Source organism: Leopardus geoffroyi, chromosome B4 (genome assembly GCF_018350155.1).
Source record: "Leopardus geoffroyi isolate Oge1 chromosome B4, O.geoffroyi_Oge1_pat1.0, whole genome shotgun sequence".
Classification (NCBI taxonomy): domain Eukaryota; kingdom Metazoa; phylum Chordata; class Mammalia; order Carnivora; family Felidae; genus Leopardus; species Leopardus geoffroyi.
Window position 1 is genome coordinate 95,071,291 of NC_059341.1, and position 16,643 is coordinate 95,087,933.

The following is a 16,643-nucleotide window of genomic DNA, read 5'->3' on the forward strand; positions in this document are numbered from 1 at the left end:
CCTACCACTTATCACATGATCAGCAGAAGTTCACACTATACCAGCTCAAAGCTAGAAAGTATGACATTTCCATTTGCTTATGGAGGAGAAATTTCTCCTGTGATACAATTTCTATGTGGTACATTTTTTGAAATGTTGAAAATAGTTTATTCAGCCACGTAATGACCTTTGCATATCCTCAAGCTTCCAGAGACCCCAGGTTGGTAGACATTTCCTTAGGCAAGGTTTCATATCTATTCTTAGACTGTACTAATGTGACACTTGTATCCTGCCTGATACTCTTCTCAAAGTGGCCTTAAAAAGCGATTTAATAATTCTTATTTGATTCTGAGTTAGTGGCAGAAAACAACAGAGAATGACACGGGAGAGTGGATACTTCTGTAGTTCTGTCCTTGCCGAGTCACCAAGGTGACAGCTCCTGTCAAGCAGCCTTCTCCCTACAGTCTTCCAGTTTCCTGGTTCAAGTAACTGCTTCCTTCCTTAAATGAATCCTTTAACGAGGCCTTTAAAGATGTACATTTGGTTTGTTTTTAGTATTCTATTAAGAAGAATGCTGCAGTGAATAACTTGGTATATATGCCATCTTTTTTCCTTGACTATAGGATCAAAAGATCGCTGGGAGTTGGGGCAGTAAAGGGAGTAAGTTGGAAAGATAGGAAGTGAAATGTCAGAAAACAGAATGATAGAATTAAGATTATGAAGTTATTGACAATGACAAGGTCTGGAGCATGACTATAGGGTGATGAATGAGGTATGCTAAGAACAATGTCATTTGAGTGGAGGTATTAAAAAAACAGAGACTATGGTGTTGGAAAGATCACCTACAATATTTATTAAAATCACCAAGAATTAAAAATAGAGATTATCAGGCTGTAGCTAATATCATTGAGAAACAAGAGCAAAGTGACCTAAGTGTCAAGAGATGATCGCAAAATGAACATTACTAGGTGAATTAATCTGATAACATGGGACTTGAAGCTGGGGAATTTTAGTGAAGGGAGTGAGAAAAGTCTGCAAGTGACAATGAGAGCAAAGAGGTGGCCTACCCCACCCGAGGCCCAGGTATATGACTGTGGGAGAAAAACAGCTGCTGCGTAGGATGGTTGCAGGGGAAGCAGTATCCTCAGGGAAGAGCCAGGTTTCCAGAGTAACGAGGTGAATGAAATGTTCAGAGAAGAGGTTGAGGATACAGGGACTTGGGCTGATGATGGCTGAATTCCAGAGGGCACAATGGAAGGATTCCATTTAACTACATAATGTTCACAAGCAGAACTTCTTTGCCCCTAATCTCCTTTTTGCCTGAAGTTCATCTTTTAGTAATTTTCTTACAAAGGCTGATAGGAACAATGTTACCTGTGTTTTTTGCACCTTAAAAACTCTTTGTCTCTTGGGTCGCTTGGGTGGCTCAGTTGGTTGAGCACCAGACTTCTGCTCAGGTCGTGGTCTCGTGGTCTGTGGGTTCGAGGTCCGTGGGTTCGAGCCCCGCGTGGGGCTCTGTGCTGACAGCTCAGAGCCTGGAGCCTGCTTCCAATTCTGTGTCTCTGGCTCTCTCTGTCCCCCCCCCCCTACCCCCCACTCACACTCCATCTCTCAAAAATAAATAAATGTTAAAAAAAATTTTTTTTAACTCTTTGTCTCTAGTCTTTATATTTGAAAGGCAGTTTGGCTAGACTTAAAGTCTTTGTGCCCATATTTGAGTATCTTATATATGTTGCTCCAATGTCTTCTTATAATGAACATTACTGCATAGAAATGTAAGGCCACCTAACAGTTCCCCTTTATAACTGACTTGACTATTTGTAACCTCCCAGAAAGGATTATTGTTTTCTCTTTGTAGTCAGTAGCTATTCAAGTAAAATATCCTTGGATTATAACACAGTTTTTCAAGAGAAGAGTTGTCTTTTAATTGAGCAAAGTTTTCTTCGATTGTATCTTTAAACATTTATTTTGTTCCATTATTTTGGGGCTTTCTTGGGGGCTTGGGGCATCAATTGTAAGTTTTAGAACATCTTCTTTGCCTGTTTTCTGTATCTATTGTTTTGTTTCTGATCTTTTTTACTCTACTTGTCATTTTATTTTGCGTGTTTTTTCTCATTTCTTTTCTCTATATTTTTATCTTTCCTTAAGTTTATTTTCTTTCTTTCCTTCTAATTTGTCTTTATTTCTTTGAAGGTTTTGGTTTTTTTCTACTTCTTTTCTGAGTTCTTCTATTTTTCCTTTCACTGTATCTTCACTATATCTTTCACTATATCTTTGTTTGTTTTCTTTCTTTTTTAATTTTTAAAAAATGTTTTATTTACTTTTGAGAGAGAGAGAGAGATGTGAACAGGGGAGGAGCAGAAAGAGGGAGTCTGTTTTCTTTTTATAGAGGTAATTGCCTCATTTATTTTTCTAATTCAGAGGAAGATATTTTTCCAAAAATATATCTGCCATGGTGACATTTTACTGGTAAAGAGAGCTTCGCATGTTGTATTTTGCTCCCCCCCCCTCCAATTTTCTTTATAGTTTCTTTATGTTAGCGCTGTGTTACTTCCTTTTTTATCTCTCATCATTGGATGAAATGGTTTCCTGGACCAGCGATTTACAAGAGTTTCCAGTATAGATGGGAGTAAGGACAGGAAGGAGATGGTTTTTACTAGGTGTCGGCTCTCTTCTCTTCTGCCACATGGAAGAGATTGCTCCCTGCAAATATGGCTTATCTGTATGATTTTTTGTGTAGCATCACTTGCACGGTTATTCTGAATCCAACTGAGTACAAGACCTTTTGTCGCCAGCATGGCTTGCCCCACGTTCCGCACCCCCTTTTGCAAACAAAGGATACAATTTCTTCAACTCAGGATGTGTTCCTTACCTTCACGTGTTACACTTTTACTAGCAGTGCCTACCTGGGTCTTCTTGCTGTTGATATCCACCCCTGTGTTTTTTTTCTCTCTACTTTCTCCCATACAATTTCTACTCAACTTCAGCTGCTTTTGGCAACTTCTTTTTTTTTTTTTTTTTTTTTTCAACGTTTATTTATTTTTGGGACAGAGAGAGACAGAGCATGAACGGGGGAGGGGCAGAGTGAGAGGGAGACACAGAATCGGAAACAGGCTCCAGGCTCCGAGCCATCAGCCCAGAGCCCGACGCGGGGCTCGAACTCACGGACCGCGAGATCGTGACCTGGCTGAAGTCGGACGCTTAACCGACTGCACCACCCAGGCGCCCCAGCTGCTTTTGGCAACTTCTATACATGTTTTAGAATCTGGGCAGTATGGTAATGCCCTAGTTTGCAAAAGAATAAAAAAAAAGGATTTGTGGATTTTGGTGTGTGTATATGTGTGTGGGAGGTGTAGGTTGTGTTTTTAGTCTTTGTAACTCTTAAATGATTTCCAAAGATGGAAAGAGAAAATACTAATAAAGCTAGTCATGTCCATACCAAAAGTTCTCTCTAATTCCTTAGAATAGTGATACCACATTTTACAGATAATCAGAAACTGTGTGTTGTCTGAATTCTCTCCTAACGATATTCAAAATTATGGATTTTTAGGACAGTATTAAGAGTCCTTCAAGATTACTTAGCCAACTATTAATAAAATGTGCTACAGCCTACCAAAACTAGGGATGACTCCGATCTCTTGGCTAGGCCTTACTAAAGCCTCAGAATCACAACATGCTGGAAATTTCAAGACCCCAAGAGACAGACTAATTAAGGGTTTATATTGTTCATCTGCTCTGTATAAATACTATGCTAAGCAGTATTCAGGTATTTCCCATACTTTCTAGTTTGCCTCAAGGTCAGATTCTACAATTATCTGAATCGCTTGGGTGCTGAGCCGGCATTGCTGGCACTGAATGGGGGACAGAAGTCCATTCCTTGCAGCCAAAAGTGCCTGCCCGTCTAGCTGGATTTATTTCGCACGGGGATGATGTCAGAGTATTTCTGGTCTTGAAAAGTATTTACCTAAAACAGAAACTCACGGATTAATTTTCATCATGACAATGACAATATAGTTAGGTATATGGCTGAACAGTTCTTGAGACATCTGGACTATATTCAAGAAGAAAATGGACAGTTGAATTTCTACTCCAAGTTTTTGTTACTGATAGTTACCATCAGTTTCCTGCTAGATTGCAGGAAAGAGAGCCATGTAGGAAGACATTTAGGACAATTTTGTGACTCATATGCCACTTCTCCAATTTTAATTAAATTGTGTCTTTGATAGTATAGTTTCTTTTCCGGTCTGTGAAATTAAATTCTTCTTGCCACCAAGCTGCACGGATGAGAGTTACTTGGTAGTTCAAACACATCTTGAGGTTTGCGTGCCAAAAGCAGCTGCAGAAATGTAAAGTATGGTTCATATTCATCAAAATCTGTGTCTTTTGAAATGTGGACTTTATGTCTACCAAAATAGTACAGCAACTCCTCAAAATCTATAATTCCATTAAGCCCAGTTGCCATTAGCTCAATTCACATGCCTGGTTTGAGCCTGAGATCTTCATTTCCTGAGACAAAAGCCCTTCCTTTTCCCTGTGGTTTCAAGCTCTGTACATTCAGGTGTTTCATCAGATCAGCAAGAAAGTGCAATCTCTCGGGCCGCTGCATGTTAAGTTGGGCCTCTGAGAGTCCTTTCAATTCCCCAAAGTCCTTGACCTCAAAACATCTCTAACTAGTTCCTGTAATCTAGCCTTCTGGCTGCATTAAAACACAACCCAACTGTACACGATGCTTTGTCTTTGTCCAACCCAGTGATGGTTAAGGGCACAGGCATAAAAAATGTTGACAACCACGACAACTTTCTTCCTTACGCGAGGAAAAGAATCTTACACAGCTCAGATCACAAGCTGGCCTGTTGAATGAAGCAAGGAGGATCAGACTTCTCCTTTGTCTTGAGTTAGTATTGAAGCACTCCTGCCCCACTCCATTGCTGGTGCCCCACCCCTACTAAACACCCCTGTTTATGCCAAACTTCTCAAACTCCTTGCTGGCAGATAGCCCTTGAAAACTTTCTGTGTTCCAGCTAAACAGGGTCAATTAGGTCACCTACTGGACACTGTTGCTTTATAGCATTCCATTCCATACAATTGGCACGTGGGCTGTGGATCTTAAATTTAAAATAAAATAAATATTTTTACATTGTTAAGTGTGTGTGTGTGTCTCAGTAGTTTTCAAACTTCCTTTTTTTTTACATCTGGAAATTCGATGCGTAAAGGAAATAAAAGAGCAGCCAGCTGTACTAAAGGGGGCCGAGAATAAAAAAAGCATTCCCCAACCTTAGGGTGGGGCCTGTTTGAAGACCCTTTTGATATGTAGTCAATTTTTGTAAATAGTTCATGGGCAATTTACAAAAATTGACTATGCATCAAAGGGGTAGTTTTAATCTCTCTCACAACTATGTATAGCAGTGTATAAACATGTATATAATCTACCTTATTAATTATGTTACTTAGGGCTTTTCTATTCTTATTTTATTATTTTTTTAGCACTTGATCTGTTCTGCACGAGAGGTAAATTAATTAGCCATGTTTCCTGTTGATTTCTCCTTGGATCTGCTGTAATTTTTCCTCTATAAATTTTAAATGCTATGTAATTTGGTTTATAGATATTTAGAAGTGTGAGATCTTAATTTTTGTACCTCATGCTTTATTGTTATAAAGTGCCTGTCTTTGTCTCATTTAATGCTTTTTCCCTGAATCGAGCTTTGTTGGAGATAAAATTTTGATATTGGCTTCATTTGCTTAGTATACTCTCGTCTATCCTTTTATTTTCATCCTAAGTCACTTTGTTTTCGTTACCTTATGTATGCAGCAGAGAGTTGGGATTTGATTTGATATTCCTTCTGAGAAGATTTTTAATTAATTGGTAAGTTTAATCTTTTTATATTTAGTGAAATGTAAGTTATGTTCTATTTTAGTCCACCTATCATTTTTTGGTTATGCTGTTCATTTAACTTTTTGTCACTATATGGCCTGTGTACTCTTTGGTATGCATGTTTTTGAATTTGAAAGGCATGCATTTTTATTCCAGTGGATATCTTAATAACTTTATAATTATATATTTTTTAGATATTATTCAAAGCAGTAAGCAGTATATTTCCTGCTCCTCCTCTCCCATTCCCTAATTACATTATTTTTTGTAACGTTTACCTTGTTTCTCTTCTTTCTCAACTTCTATTGGTTGTTTCACTGATACATTGTCAGGATTTATAATTTACTCTCTGTTCTATGACCATATCCTTCTCATATTTGTTTTAGACGTAATTCTACAGTTAAATGGATTCAAGGATCACTGTCAGTTTTGTTTGTTTGTTTGTTTTTGTGGGTTTGTTTGTTTGTTTGTTTTGGTCCTAAATTCACCTCTTGTTTGGCTGAGGTTCATTCTCTACTGTCTTACAAAAGGGTTCATGAAAACCATATTGCATGCATGTTCAAAAATGTTGTATATTACATTTGTATTTAAACACACTTCTTTGTTGTAAAATTCTTGAGCATAAAATCCTTTGGGTCACATTTTGATATTTTTTCCCTTTACAGATGTCTTGATCATTTTTACCTAGTTATCCAAAAGATTTTCATTAGCTTTGAAATCCAACAGCTTTACTACAATAGGTCTTAGTTTGACCATTTTTGTGCCATTTTTTTTTTTCCTTTGGGTTATTGTATACATTTGTGTTTATAGTTTGGGTCTTCTTTTATTTCTGAAAAGTCTCTCAAAATACTTATCTAAGTTTTTTTTTTTTTGTTTTGTTTTTTTTTCTGTTCCAATATCTAGATCCTTTTCTTGGTTTTATTCCTTGATTATGCATATGGTGGATTTCTTTTGTTTCTCTTCCATTTACATACTCTTCTCTCTAATCCTTTCTGTTTGTTCATTTCCATTTCATTTTACTTGCTTTTCTTAATCTGGTATTCTATGACTCTTTAAAAATGCTTTATTTTGGGGGCACCTGGGTGGCGCAGTCGGTTGGGCGTCCGACTTCAGCCAGGTCACGATCTCGCGGTCTGTGAGTTCGAGCCCCGCGTCAGGCTCTGGGCTGATGGCTCAGAGCCTGGAGCCTGTTTCCGATTCTGTGTCTCCCTCTCTCTCTGCCCCTCCCCCGTTCATGCTCTCTCTCTGTCCCAAAAATAAATAAACGTTGAAAAAAAAAATTAAAAAAAAATGCTTTATTTTGTTTTTGATTTTTTCCTTAAAAAAGTTTATTCTCCTTTGTGCTCTTTCCAAGTTTGCCTTCATTTCTGAAATAGTTTAATATTTTTCCTCCCTCTTCTTCAATTTATGTTTAAGCTCTTGTAGTGGTTTTGCTTCATTCTTAAAACTTTCAAGCAGAGTTAAGAAATCATAAATCATAATCATACTTAAATCATAAATCCTACTTATCAGTTCAGGCCACATTATTGTAATTGGTCATGCAAGATTAGTGTTATTTTTTTCCTTTTTATTTCTATTCCTATCCCCCAGATAGGCAACCATTCACATGTGTTAGGTGTGTATCTTTTTATGTGTTTTTATAAAATGGCTATTTTTATGTATATCGTTTCTAATGTACATACATGATATTGATCATACATCTATTTTTTTTTTTCCACTTAGCACTATGTAGGGTCTGTGCATGTTGCTTTGTGGCCTTCTAATCAGTTGCTTCTAACTGGTATAATAGTAGTTATACCCTTTTTTTGCCTATTTACTCTCCTGGTGATAAACACTAGAGTGCTTCCAACTCTGCCACCAAAAATAAGCCTGCTTAGTCCGTTTGGGCTGCTATGACAAAATACCATAAACTGCGAAGGTTATGAACAACAGAAATGCTTATTTCTTACAGTTCTGGAAGCTGGAAGTTCAAAATCAGAGTGCCAGCCCAGTTGGGTTCTGAGGAGACCCTCTTCTAAGTTGTACTTTTAATCTCTAAAATTTATGGCTATAGGTTTGGTTAAAATTTTCTTTTGCTTAATGGCAAGTTTTTCGGACGAACATTTTAATTTGGCATTTTTTTTTTCCTGTTCCCTTTTTTTTTTTTTTTTTCTCATGTATCTTTGTATGCTGGTTCCTTTCTAACTGATTACTCATCTTTGAAGCAGGAGAGATTTCCCAAGTTTTCCAAGACATGCTACTTGCAGAAGGTTTGTGCTGAGGAGGGGCCAGGACCACGTGCCTGCTAATAGGAGTCCGTAGGATAGGAAGGTTGTGCCTGAGTACCGTTAATTCCTCCTTCTAAGAGACCAGTAGTTGCAGGGTTGCTCCCCTTGCGGACTCTTTTTTTCATCTTGCCTCACCAATGGAAGGCTTCTGAACATTCCTCTTTCAACGGTGCCTTACCTCCCTCTATTTTATAATAAATCGGGTTCACGGAGGAGACACTGCTGCCAACCCATTTAGTACTTGATTCCTAGTTTCAAATGCAGGATTGTTGGTTTTGCCCCTAGGGTAAGTCACTTAATTGTGTGCAGTGTGCTTTGTTGTGGTTTTCTGAGCTCGATAGCCATCGACATCTTTTGTCTGATTGGTTAAGCCTGAGTCACATGCTTACCTTTGAAGAGGTAGAATTCAGTTCCACTTGAATCCTATGGACTACACGTGGTGAAAGGGCACTTGCCCAAATAAAATCATTGTGATTTCAAAAAGGTATAATACATGCTGAACATGAAAGCGGGGGGGGGGGGGCGGTGGTACGGATATTGAATCACTTGTTGCATCAACAAATGAATCCTTTGAAACGTTGCTCCTTTCCTGTACGTATTGCAGAATAGGCACTCATTATCTCATAGTAACTTCCCATCTAATCTTCTTGCCTCTCATTCCCCCCCCCCCCCACAAGTACTTTCTAGGCATTGCTACCACATTTCTTGTCTTAAAACATTGTTTTGACCATTTATTTCACCCTCCAACTCAATATCTTTCAGGAGCTTTCTTCTGACTCCCACATTCCTCGGTTTGGCATTTATAATCTTGCACAGTGTGACTCCCACATACCTTTCCAGGCACTTGTTCCGTGTGCTCATCATCACTGAACACATTGCACATTTTCCTTATGATGCCTTTGCTCTATTGCGTGTTCTACCCCATTGCCATTTCTCTCATCCTGAGTCTGATCTCACATGATGGGCCAGAGACTGCTAGTGGTCTCTAATATCTGTTCTCCTCTTTTTCTTTAGTGTCAGGACTGAGTGCATGGCTACTCAGTAGAAATGACATGTTTCGACATTATTTACAGTTAAGTTCCGGGGCACATGAGTGGCTCAGTCAGTTGAGCCTACCACTCTCGATTTTGGCTCAGGTCATGAACTCATGATTCATGAGTTCAAGCCCTGCACTGGGCTCTGCATTGACAGTGTGGAGCCTGCTTCGGATTCTCTCTCTTTCTCAAAATAAATAAACTTAAAAAAAAAAAAGAGTTAAGTTCTGACCAATCAGGGGTAAGTGTAGTGAGGTATACACTGCAAGTGTTCTTAAATAGAGAGCGATGTCCTTTTCTGCCCTTATCTCTTTTCTGCTGGGTGGAAATAAGGATGTGATGGCTGAAGCTTGAACAGCCATGATGGATCATAAGGTAGAAGCTGCATGTTCAAGATGGTAAAGTCACATGATAGAGAGAGAGAGAGCCTGTGTCTGTGTTGGTCAGAAAGCTACCATACCAACATAAGAGGAATACATTTTATTTTATTTAAGCTACTGCTATTTTGAGTTTTTAGCTGCTACAGACACCAATCCCTCCATGAAAATACATTATTTAGGATAATTTTCTGGTGGCCAATGATAGGAATCCACTGAAAATATAAGCAAAATGGCAGAATTAAACATACAAGGATTTGTCACAGAACCTATGGGTAGGAATGAAGAAAGCCTCAGGAATAGACTGGAACCTGGGACAGTGGGGAGGCCAAGAGGTCCTCTCATTGTGTCTACCTCTCCTCTTCTCTCTCACTGCAGATTATTTATATATCTGGCATAGAGAAGTAATAAATAAATATGCATTCAATGGATGGCAATTTAGGTGTCTATAGATATGAAGCCAATTACCCAAACTTTTCCTTATATGTATGTAGCTTGTTAAAGTGACTCTTTTGAAGAGCACCATACTTTTTAGAGTCTAAGCTCTTCTGTTAACCTTTTTCTCTCAGCTTTCCAATTTTTTGCAGTTGTTTATTCCAACATTAGAAAAAGGTCCTGAAATGCAGAATTGTCCATAACCGATCTAATAAAAGACACTTCAGAAACAGCTCTGCTTTTGTACAGAAGTTGTGAAAGCCAATTTTTGTGGGAATGCAAACACTAGCTTGCAAATAATTATTTTGCTAGACAAGGAAATATTATTTTTGGTACATTTCCCCTTGTAAACATCTTTCTTTCTTTCTTTCTTTCTTTCTTTCTTTCTTTCTTTCTTTCTTCCATTTTGCATTGTTATTATTTACTGTCTGGGTTCCTGCTTTTACCTAGTTTTTTTTGCCCTTGAGGATTTCTTATGTTCTTATCAGCTTATTGATATGTTTGATAAGACGTTTTATATATTTCATCTAGCACTTTGAGTTGCTTTTGGTGGGGCAATCAGCCAGTCTCTAGTTTGCCATACTGCTGGACATGAAGTCCGGTATGCTTTTTAGAGTTTTAACTTCATTTGTCTGTAAGATATTACCCTGTATTCTGAAGACCAAGGCCCTAACTTTGGTGGTCCAAGCTCCCTGTTGGTAAAGATGAAGATTACCTTTCTACCTATGTCAAATTGTTTTTTGTAAAAGGTTCATGAGATAATTCGTGTGAAGTTAGTTTGAAACTGGAAAGTACCCTGTAAATATACATTGTCTGGACTTGGAAAAACAAAAAAGGCAAATAAGCAATAAAAAATTATAACTGATGACTTGTCAATTAAAAATTTCTGGATATTTGCATTCATCTCCTTCATTTTCTGGCCTCAGGTATGGATGTGAAAGTCTTAAGATTTCTCTAAAAAATACAATATCATCTTATATATTGTATAATTTATTTTTTTAATGAAAGAGAAAGAAGGCAGATTTGAGCACACAGCAAATCTATCATCATATTTTTAAAGTTTGTGAAGTGTCTGTCTCTTTAATATATGGGTGAGCAATCTAACCTAGGATGCTTACAACACTACAGATTTTGTAGGCTGAGACTCTGAGTGTCTCACACTTTGCAACATACCTTGGTCTCTGTGTTGCAAGGACACCAAGGCATTATTACAGGTAACTACTCATATGGCTCTTTTCATTCTTAAACTATGCTTCCAGGCTAAGCATGTGGGAGGAAACACCTCTAAGTACATTCCAAAGAGCCTCTAGGATGGTAGGTAATTTGCAAATGGACTAGCCTGGGACTCAGGCATAAGGCTACTGCTTACTATTTCCTGTAGATGCTTGATGTCTTAACTCCTATGCAGAACAGATCACAGGGCCTGTCCTCTAAACATTTATATACCAAGACAGTGTGTCAGTATGTATGTCATTTACTCATCTGCATTTATTGAGCCAGTTCTACTACATGTCAGGTCTTGTGCTTGTTCTCAAGAAGCTAATAGATAGTAGGAAAATAGACAAAACCACAATTACCATTCTATGTGATAACTGCTAGAAAGAGACAAGGTCCTATGGGAGCACAGCTAAGAGCACCTAACCCATACTGGGGTGGGACAGGGCTAGGTGGCAAGCAACAGGGAAGGGTTCAGAAGGGAATTGATGCTTAGTCTGAATAATGAAGGATAAACCGGAATTAGGTAAGAAAAAGGTGGACGGTCAGGACATAACAAGAAAAAGGAGTAGCATATGTAAACATGACATACATGAGAGAGTATGAGAAGCGTGGAGAACCCAAGTAGTTTGCTGTATGCAGAGTTATTCATTCCACGTAGTTACTATTATACTTGTCTCCCTCGCAATGTTTGAGTTCTTGAGATAGTGTGTAATGGTTTCTCTGTCCCCAGGTCCAGCAGTAGGCACAGAGATGGAGCACAGTAAGTGATGAATAACAGTATTCATTCAGGACATGACATGAATGACAGGGGGTAAGGGAGAATACTTAGGAAGAAGGTTAATGGAAGAAGGTTATTATCTAGTGACAGTGAATAGGAAATGGGATAGGTTTAAGAATGACTTGGGAATTAGAATGGATAAGACTCGCTATATTGGTGAAAGTGAATAATGACTTTTCAGGTTTCTGTTTGGATGATACATGGATGATAACAGTAATAATGTTGTTAATAATAATAGCTAATATTCATTAGACATTCTGTCATGCAGTACAGCATTTTACATGTACTAAACCATTTGCTCTCTCACGAGTCAGGGAGGTAGATACTCTTATTATCCCCATTTACTGATGAGACAATTGGTACTATTAGAGATCAACTTGACCAAAGGCACGCAGCTAGCACTAGTGATTTCAATCCCAGAAATCCTGATTGCTATAGTCATACACATAATCTACTCTTCTTTACTGCCTCTAACAGATGTGATCAACATTTAGAATGATGGTCCTGGTCAGTATGTCTATCACATAAATTCCATGTCTTTTACTAAACACAGAGACACATATGGCGATCGCTTCTTACTGATCAGATTTTGGGAGCTTGGTTCTGTATTTTCACTTTTCCTACCCAGAGAACCTAAAGTGCGGTGGAAGTTTGATAAAAGAGTTGACACAAAAAATGAGAGAAGGCGGATACAGAAAGAACATTCTCGAATGCTCTAGCCACTGATCAGATGATGGAATCTGGTTCTATCAGACTTCCTCTGCTTCCATCCCTCATACACACACGCACACGCTGTAAGATACATATGGACGCCAAGTTTGAGGTTGGTTCTAGTAGTCCTCAACTCACATCGAAAGTTCATTTCCCGACTCCTGGACAGTCCAACACGAAGTTAACTCGAGGCGCCCATAAAGCGCAGGGAAACTTGGCTCAGCGCCGCGGGTGCTCGTTCCCAGGGCAACCGCCCGCGGAGGCACCTGGGGCACGCACCTCGGCACCTGCGAAGAGCCCCGCCTGGCGCCAGGGGGCGCGGGAGCGCGTCGACTCCTCCCGCCCCACGCCAGCCCCACGCCAGTCCCGCCCCCGCTCCGCCTCCCGCTCCGCCCCCAGCCCCGCCTTCCCTCCACCGGGCCCGGCCGCTCCCGGCTCCCAGCTCCGCTCCCGGCGCAGGCGCAGTCCCGCTCTCCTTCGGCGGCTCCCAGCGCAGTGCGCCCACCTTCGTTGAGTGTAGCGGCGTCGACCGGCCGGCAGTCCTCTTCTTCCTCTCGCTGCCTCAGGACAGGCTCTGTACAGCGCTGCGAGCGCCCCTGAGCGCAGGCAGCGACCGCGGTGGTTTCGGCAGGTGAGGGCAGCCGCGGGAGGGAGAGGCCCCGGACGCGGAGCACCGCCCCCCTCGGCGCCCGCGCGCCCGCCTCTCTCCCGCGAGCCGGCCTGGAGGGGCGGCGGTGGCAGGTGCAAGTGCGGGCGCGGCGCGCGACGACCTGGCCCGGCCGCCCCTGCCCGGCAAGCGCGCTCCCCCATCTCGACACACGGGCTCGGAGAACCCCGGTGGAGGCGGCGGCGGCGGGGGGCGCGGCGCGGCGCCTCGGGGCGTCTGGGGCCGCTGGGGCGTCGGGCGGCGGCGGCTCCTCCCCCGCCCCCCGGACGCGGGCGCGTTACTCATTAACTGCGCGGTCCCGAGCGCCCGCGGCTGTGAGCCGGAATCCCGGTTACCTGTCGGCGGGGCGCGCGCGGTCGGGAGCTGGGGACCTGCGGTCGCGGAGGGGGTGGGGGTCTAAGAGAGTTCCCCGAACAAGTGTGCAGCCCCGCGCTGCGCGGGACCTGGAGCAGGATGAAGCCGTAGGCTTGGACCTGGGGTCGTAGAAAAGGACAAGCGAGGCTCGGTGCCGAGGCGTAGAGGTCACGCTCGGCGGGTTTCGGCGAAACCTGGGGGACCGGAGCGAGCGCCCGGAGTCGCGCGCCTTAGGGTGGCAGCGCATTTCAGCCTGACTTTTGTTTCGGGGAGTTAAGAAGAGCTGCACCGACGTAATTGTAATTACACTGCCCTTCCAGCGTTGACAACTCTCTGACCGCCCTGGGACCAGCCGGCTCTAATGGACTCTAGAAGTGATGATGTTAGGTGGAATCTGCAGCACGTGAAGAGTTGCCAGTTGTTATGGGATTAAGAAAACAAATCTGTAATGGCTAAAGGGTAAGGTCTCGAAAATTAAGAATGCTGAGTTCATACTGGTCCCTAAGAAGCAGACAGTTTAGTTTCGTGGAAATATAGCATATTTTGAGGCTACCTGTTTCACACTCCTGTTTCTGCTTCCAACTCCTTCCTTTCAGTGTAGGAAAAAAGCCGTGTAATCTTTGGCCGTGGAATGATTACATAATTGGAGGAGACCCATAAGCGGATTAAAACAAAACTGTTCTATGTAAATCTGTTGAAAGACCCAGTTTTTGTTCATTATCCTCTTTCTTATTTTGTTGTCCGTAGGGTTTTTGTAAAATGGTGGATGACAAATCAAGGAGAAAAGAAGCAGAATAGATTTGTAGACTGATCACAGTAAATATTTGATACTGTTAAATATTCCACCAGGTTTATGGGGCCTTGTTCTGTTAACATTTGTTATTTATTTACCAGTACTGTGCATTTTGATAGGACTTTTCATGTTCCTTTTCGACTTTTCGAAACATGTTCCATGTTCGACTTTTCATGAATCCCAACTATGGTTTATGTGATCTAATCCTAAAGCCCATGTAGAATTTATGGAAGTTAGTTTAGCAGTTCTACATTTGTACTGCAATAGTGCATTTTTACTACTGGAAGAAAAGCCTTATGAGTTTTTTTTCTTTTTCCACTACAGTAAAGTTACATATTAGTCCATACCTTTGTTAACCAAAGTGGACACTTTAATATAACTCCTCCTCGTGTGTTTGGCAAACAATACTGCTGTGGTATTAGATACCTGTACTCTTTCACTAGGATGGACATTTGCTGTTCAGCTACTTGAGGGGTTTCTAATTACATCTAGTTGTACTTTTTGAATCAGTATAGTTATGCATATGCTTCCTTTAATATTTTTTCCTATAATTTTCTTTAAACCCTTAGTTCACCACAACACATACATAGACATTGCACAGATAATTTTTACAATGGAAGGTTTCTTAGAAATCTAGGTCCCCATCAATTTTTAATATGGCAGAACAAAAACTTGTAGGTTACAGTAATTTTGCATGTATTATGGTACTTAGTATACCTTTTTTTCCCCCTCTTCCTGAGAGGGACTCACCTAACCAGTTAGCAAAATGAAAATTTTTTAATCTGTTTTAAAGCTTTAGCTTCATTACTTACCGTGCATGTGACCTTGAGTAAATCATTTAACCGTTCTGAGCTTATTTTCTCTATTTGTAAATGGATAGAGTGAATTTGCCAGCTTTCAACTATTTTTACCTATTTATTTTTTTTAAATATATTATTAATTTACTTAAGTAATCTCCACACCCAGCTGGGGGCTCAAACTCACAACCCCGAGATCAAGAGTTTCATGCTCTTCCAACTGAGCCAGCCAGACGCCCCTCGATTCTTTTTAATGTCGTTCAACCTGATGTGAATATCATAATGGGGGCATGAGAATCAAATGGGATAGTCCATGTGAGGTATGGGAGTGGGAGAAAGGAACAGATACTAGCTTGGTAGTTGGCCATACACTGTGCTTGTTGATTTACATACCTTGACCCCTTTGGTCCTCAGGACATTCCTGGGGTATAGATGGTATTACCACATTATACAGATCAGAGAACTGAGGCTCAGAGAGGCAAACTAACTTGCCTGTGGGTACTTAGTTGTCAGTGGTCCTGTAGATGATTAATGGTAGAGCCAGGGTTAATGGAACTCCTAACATGCTTGCTCTTCCATTCCTTTCTACATCTTCTATGGAAGAGCTTTGTAATTATAAGGAGACCTCAGATAAAAGGTGTTACCATCATTTGAATTTCTGGCTACAAAGTATCCAGGTTTTTTGGTGATGGCAATACCACTACTGATTCTACTATTATTGAGCTTACAACTTACTCTGTGTCAGGTTCTGGTATAAACACTGTACCAAGTCATTTACTCTTACAGTGACTTACGAGTTAGCTACTGTTTTATTCCATTTTATTTCATTTTTATTTTTAATTTTAGAGAGCATGCAACTGAGGACAAAGGGCAGAGGAAGGGAGAGAGACAGAGACAGAGAGAGAGAGAGAGAAAATCCCAAGCAGGCTCCACACTCAGCAAGAGCCTGATGTGGGGCTCGATCTCATGGGATCATGACCTGAGCCTAAATCAAGAGTTGGACACTCAACTGACTGGGCCACCCAGGCACTCCTGCTTTATCCCATTTTATAGTTGAGAAGATTGAGACACTGAGAGGTTATGTAGCTTCCTTAAGGTCACACAGCTAATTAAATGATAGGACTAGATGAGAAGTCAGGCAGTTTATCTTTAACCACTGAGAGCAGTGCTCTTAACCGCTTTGCTCTGCTACTTCATGTGTAGGTTGTCATGCTGAAGAATTGTTTTAATTAAGCTTTTATGTGATACTTAGCATAATAAGTAATTCTTTATGTGTCACCAGAGATTTTTAAATCAAATATTCATTGAGCATCTACTTTGCAAGTCACCGTGGGGGTTAAAGGAAAGTATTCATGGAGTGTGAA

At 40.8% G+C, this 16,643-nt stretch overlaps 1 protein-coding gene across 6 annotated transcripts in view; it reads left to right on the forward strand.

Moving 5' to 3' along the window:
• Window positions 1–16,643, forward strand: part of LOC123592207 (RAB3A interacting protein) — a 144,796-nt gene that overhangs the window by 83,405 nt on the left and 44,748 nt on the right. Inside the window, exons 1-2 of one of the 6 annotated variants that reach the window (XM_045467243.1) lie at window positions 13,185–13,299; window positions 14,010–14,148. The exons of 1 other annotated variant lie outside the window; for it this stretch is intronic. In XM_045467243.1, coding sequence (XP_045323199.1) covers window positions 14,138–14,148 — 11 coding nt within the window. In that variant the 5' untranslated portion in view covers window positions 13,185–13,299; window positions 14,010–14,137. Of the gene's footprint in view, window positions 1–12,759; window positions 12,781–13,184; window positions 13,300–13,580; window positions 14,149–16,643 lie in introns of those variants that run through there. 4 more of the 6 variants (XM_045467245.1, XM_045467248.1, XM_045467246.1 and 1 more) reach the window with 4 other exon arrangements.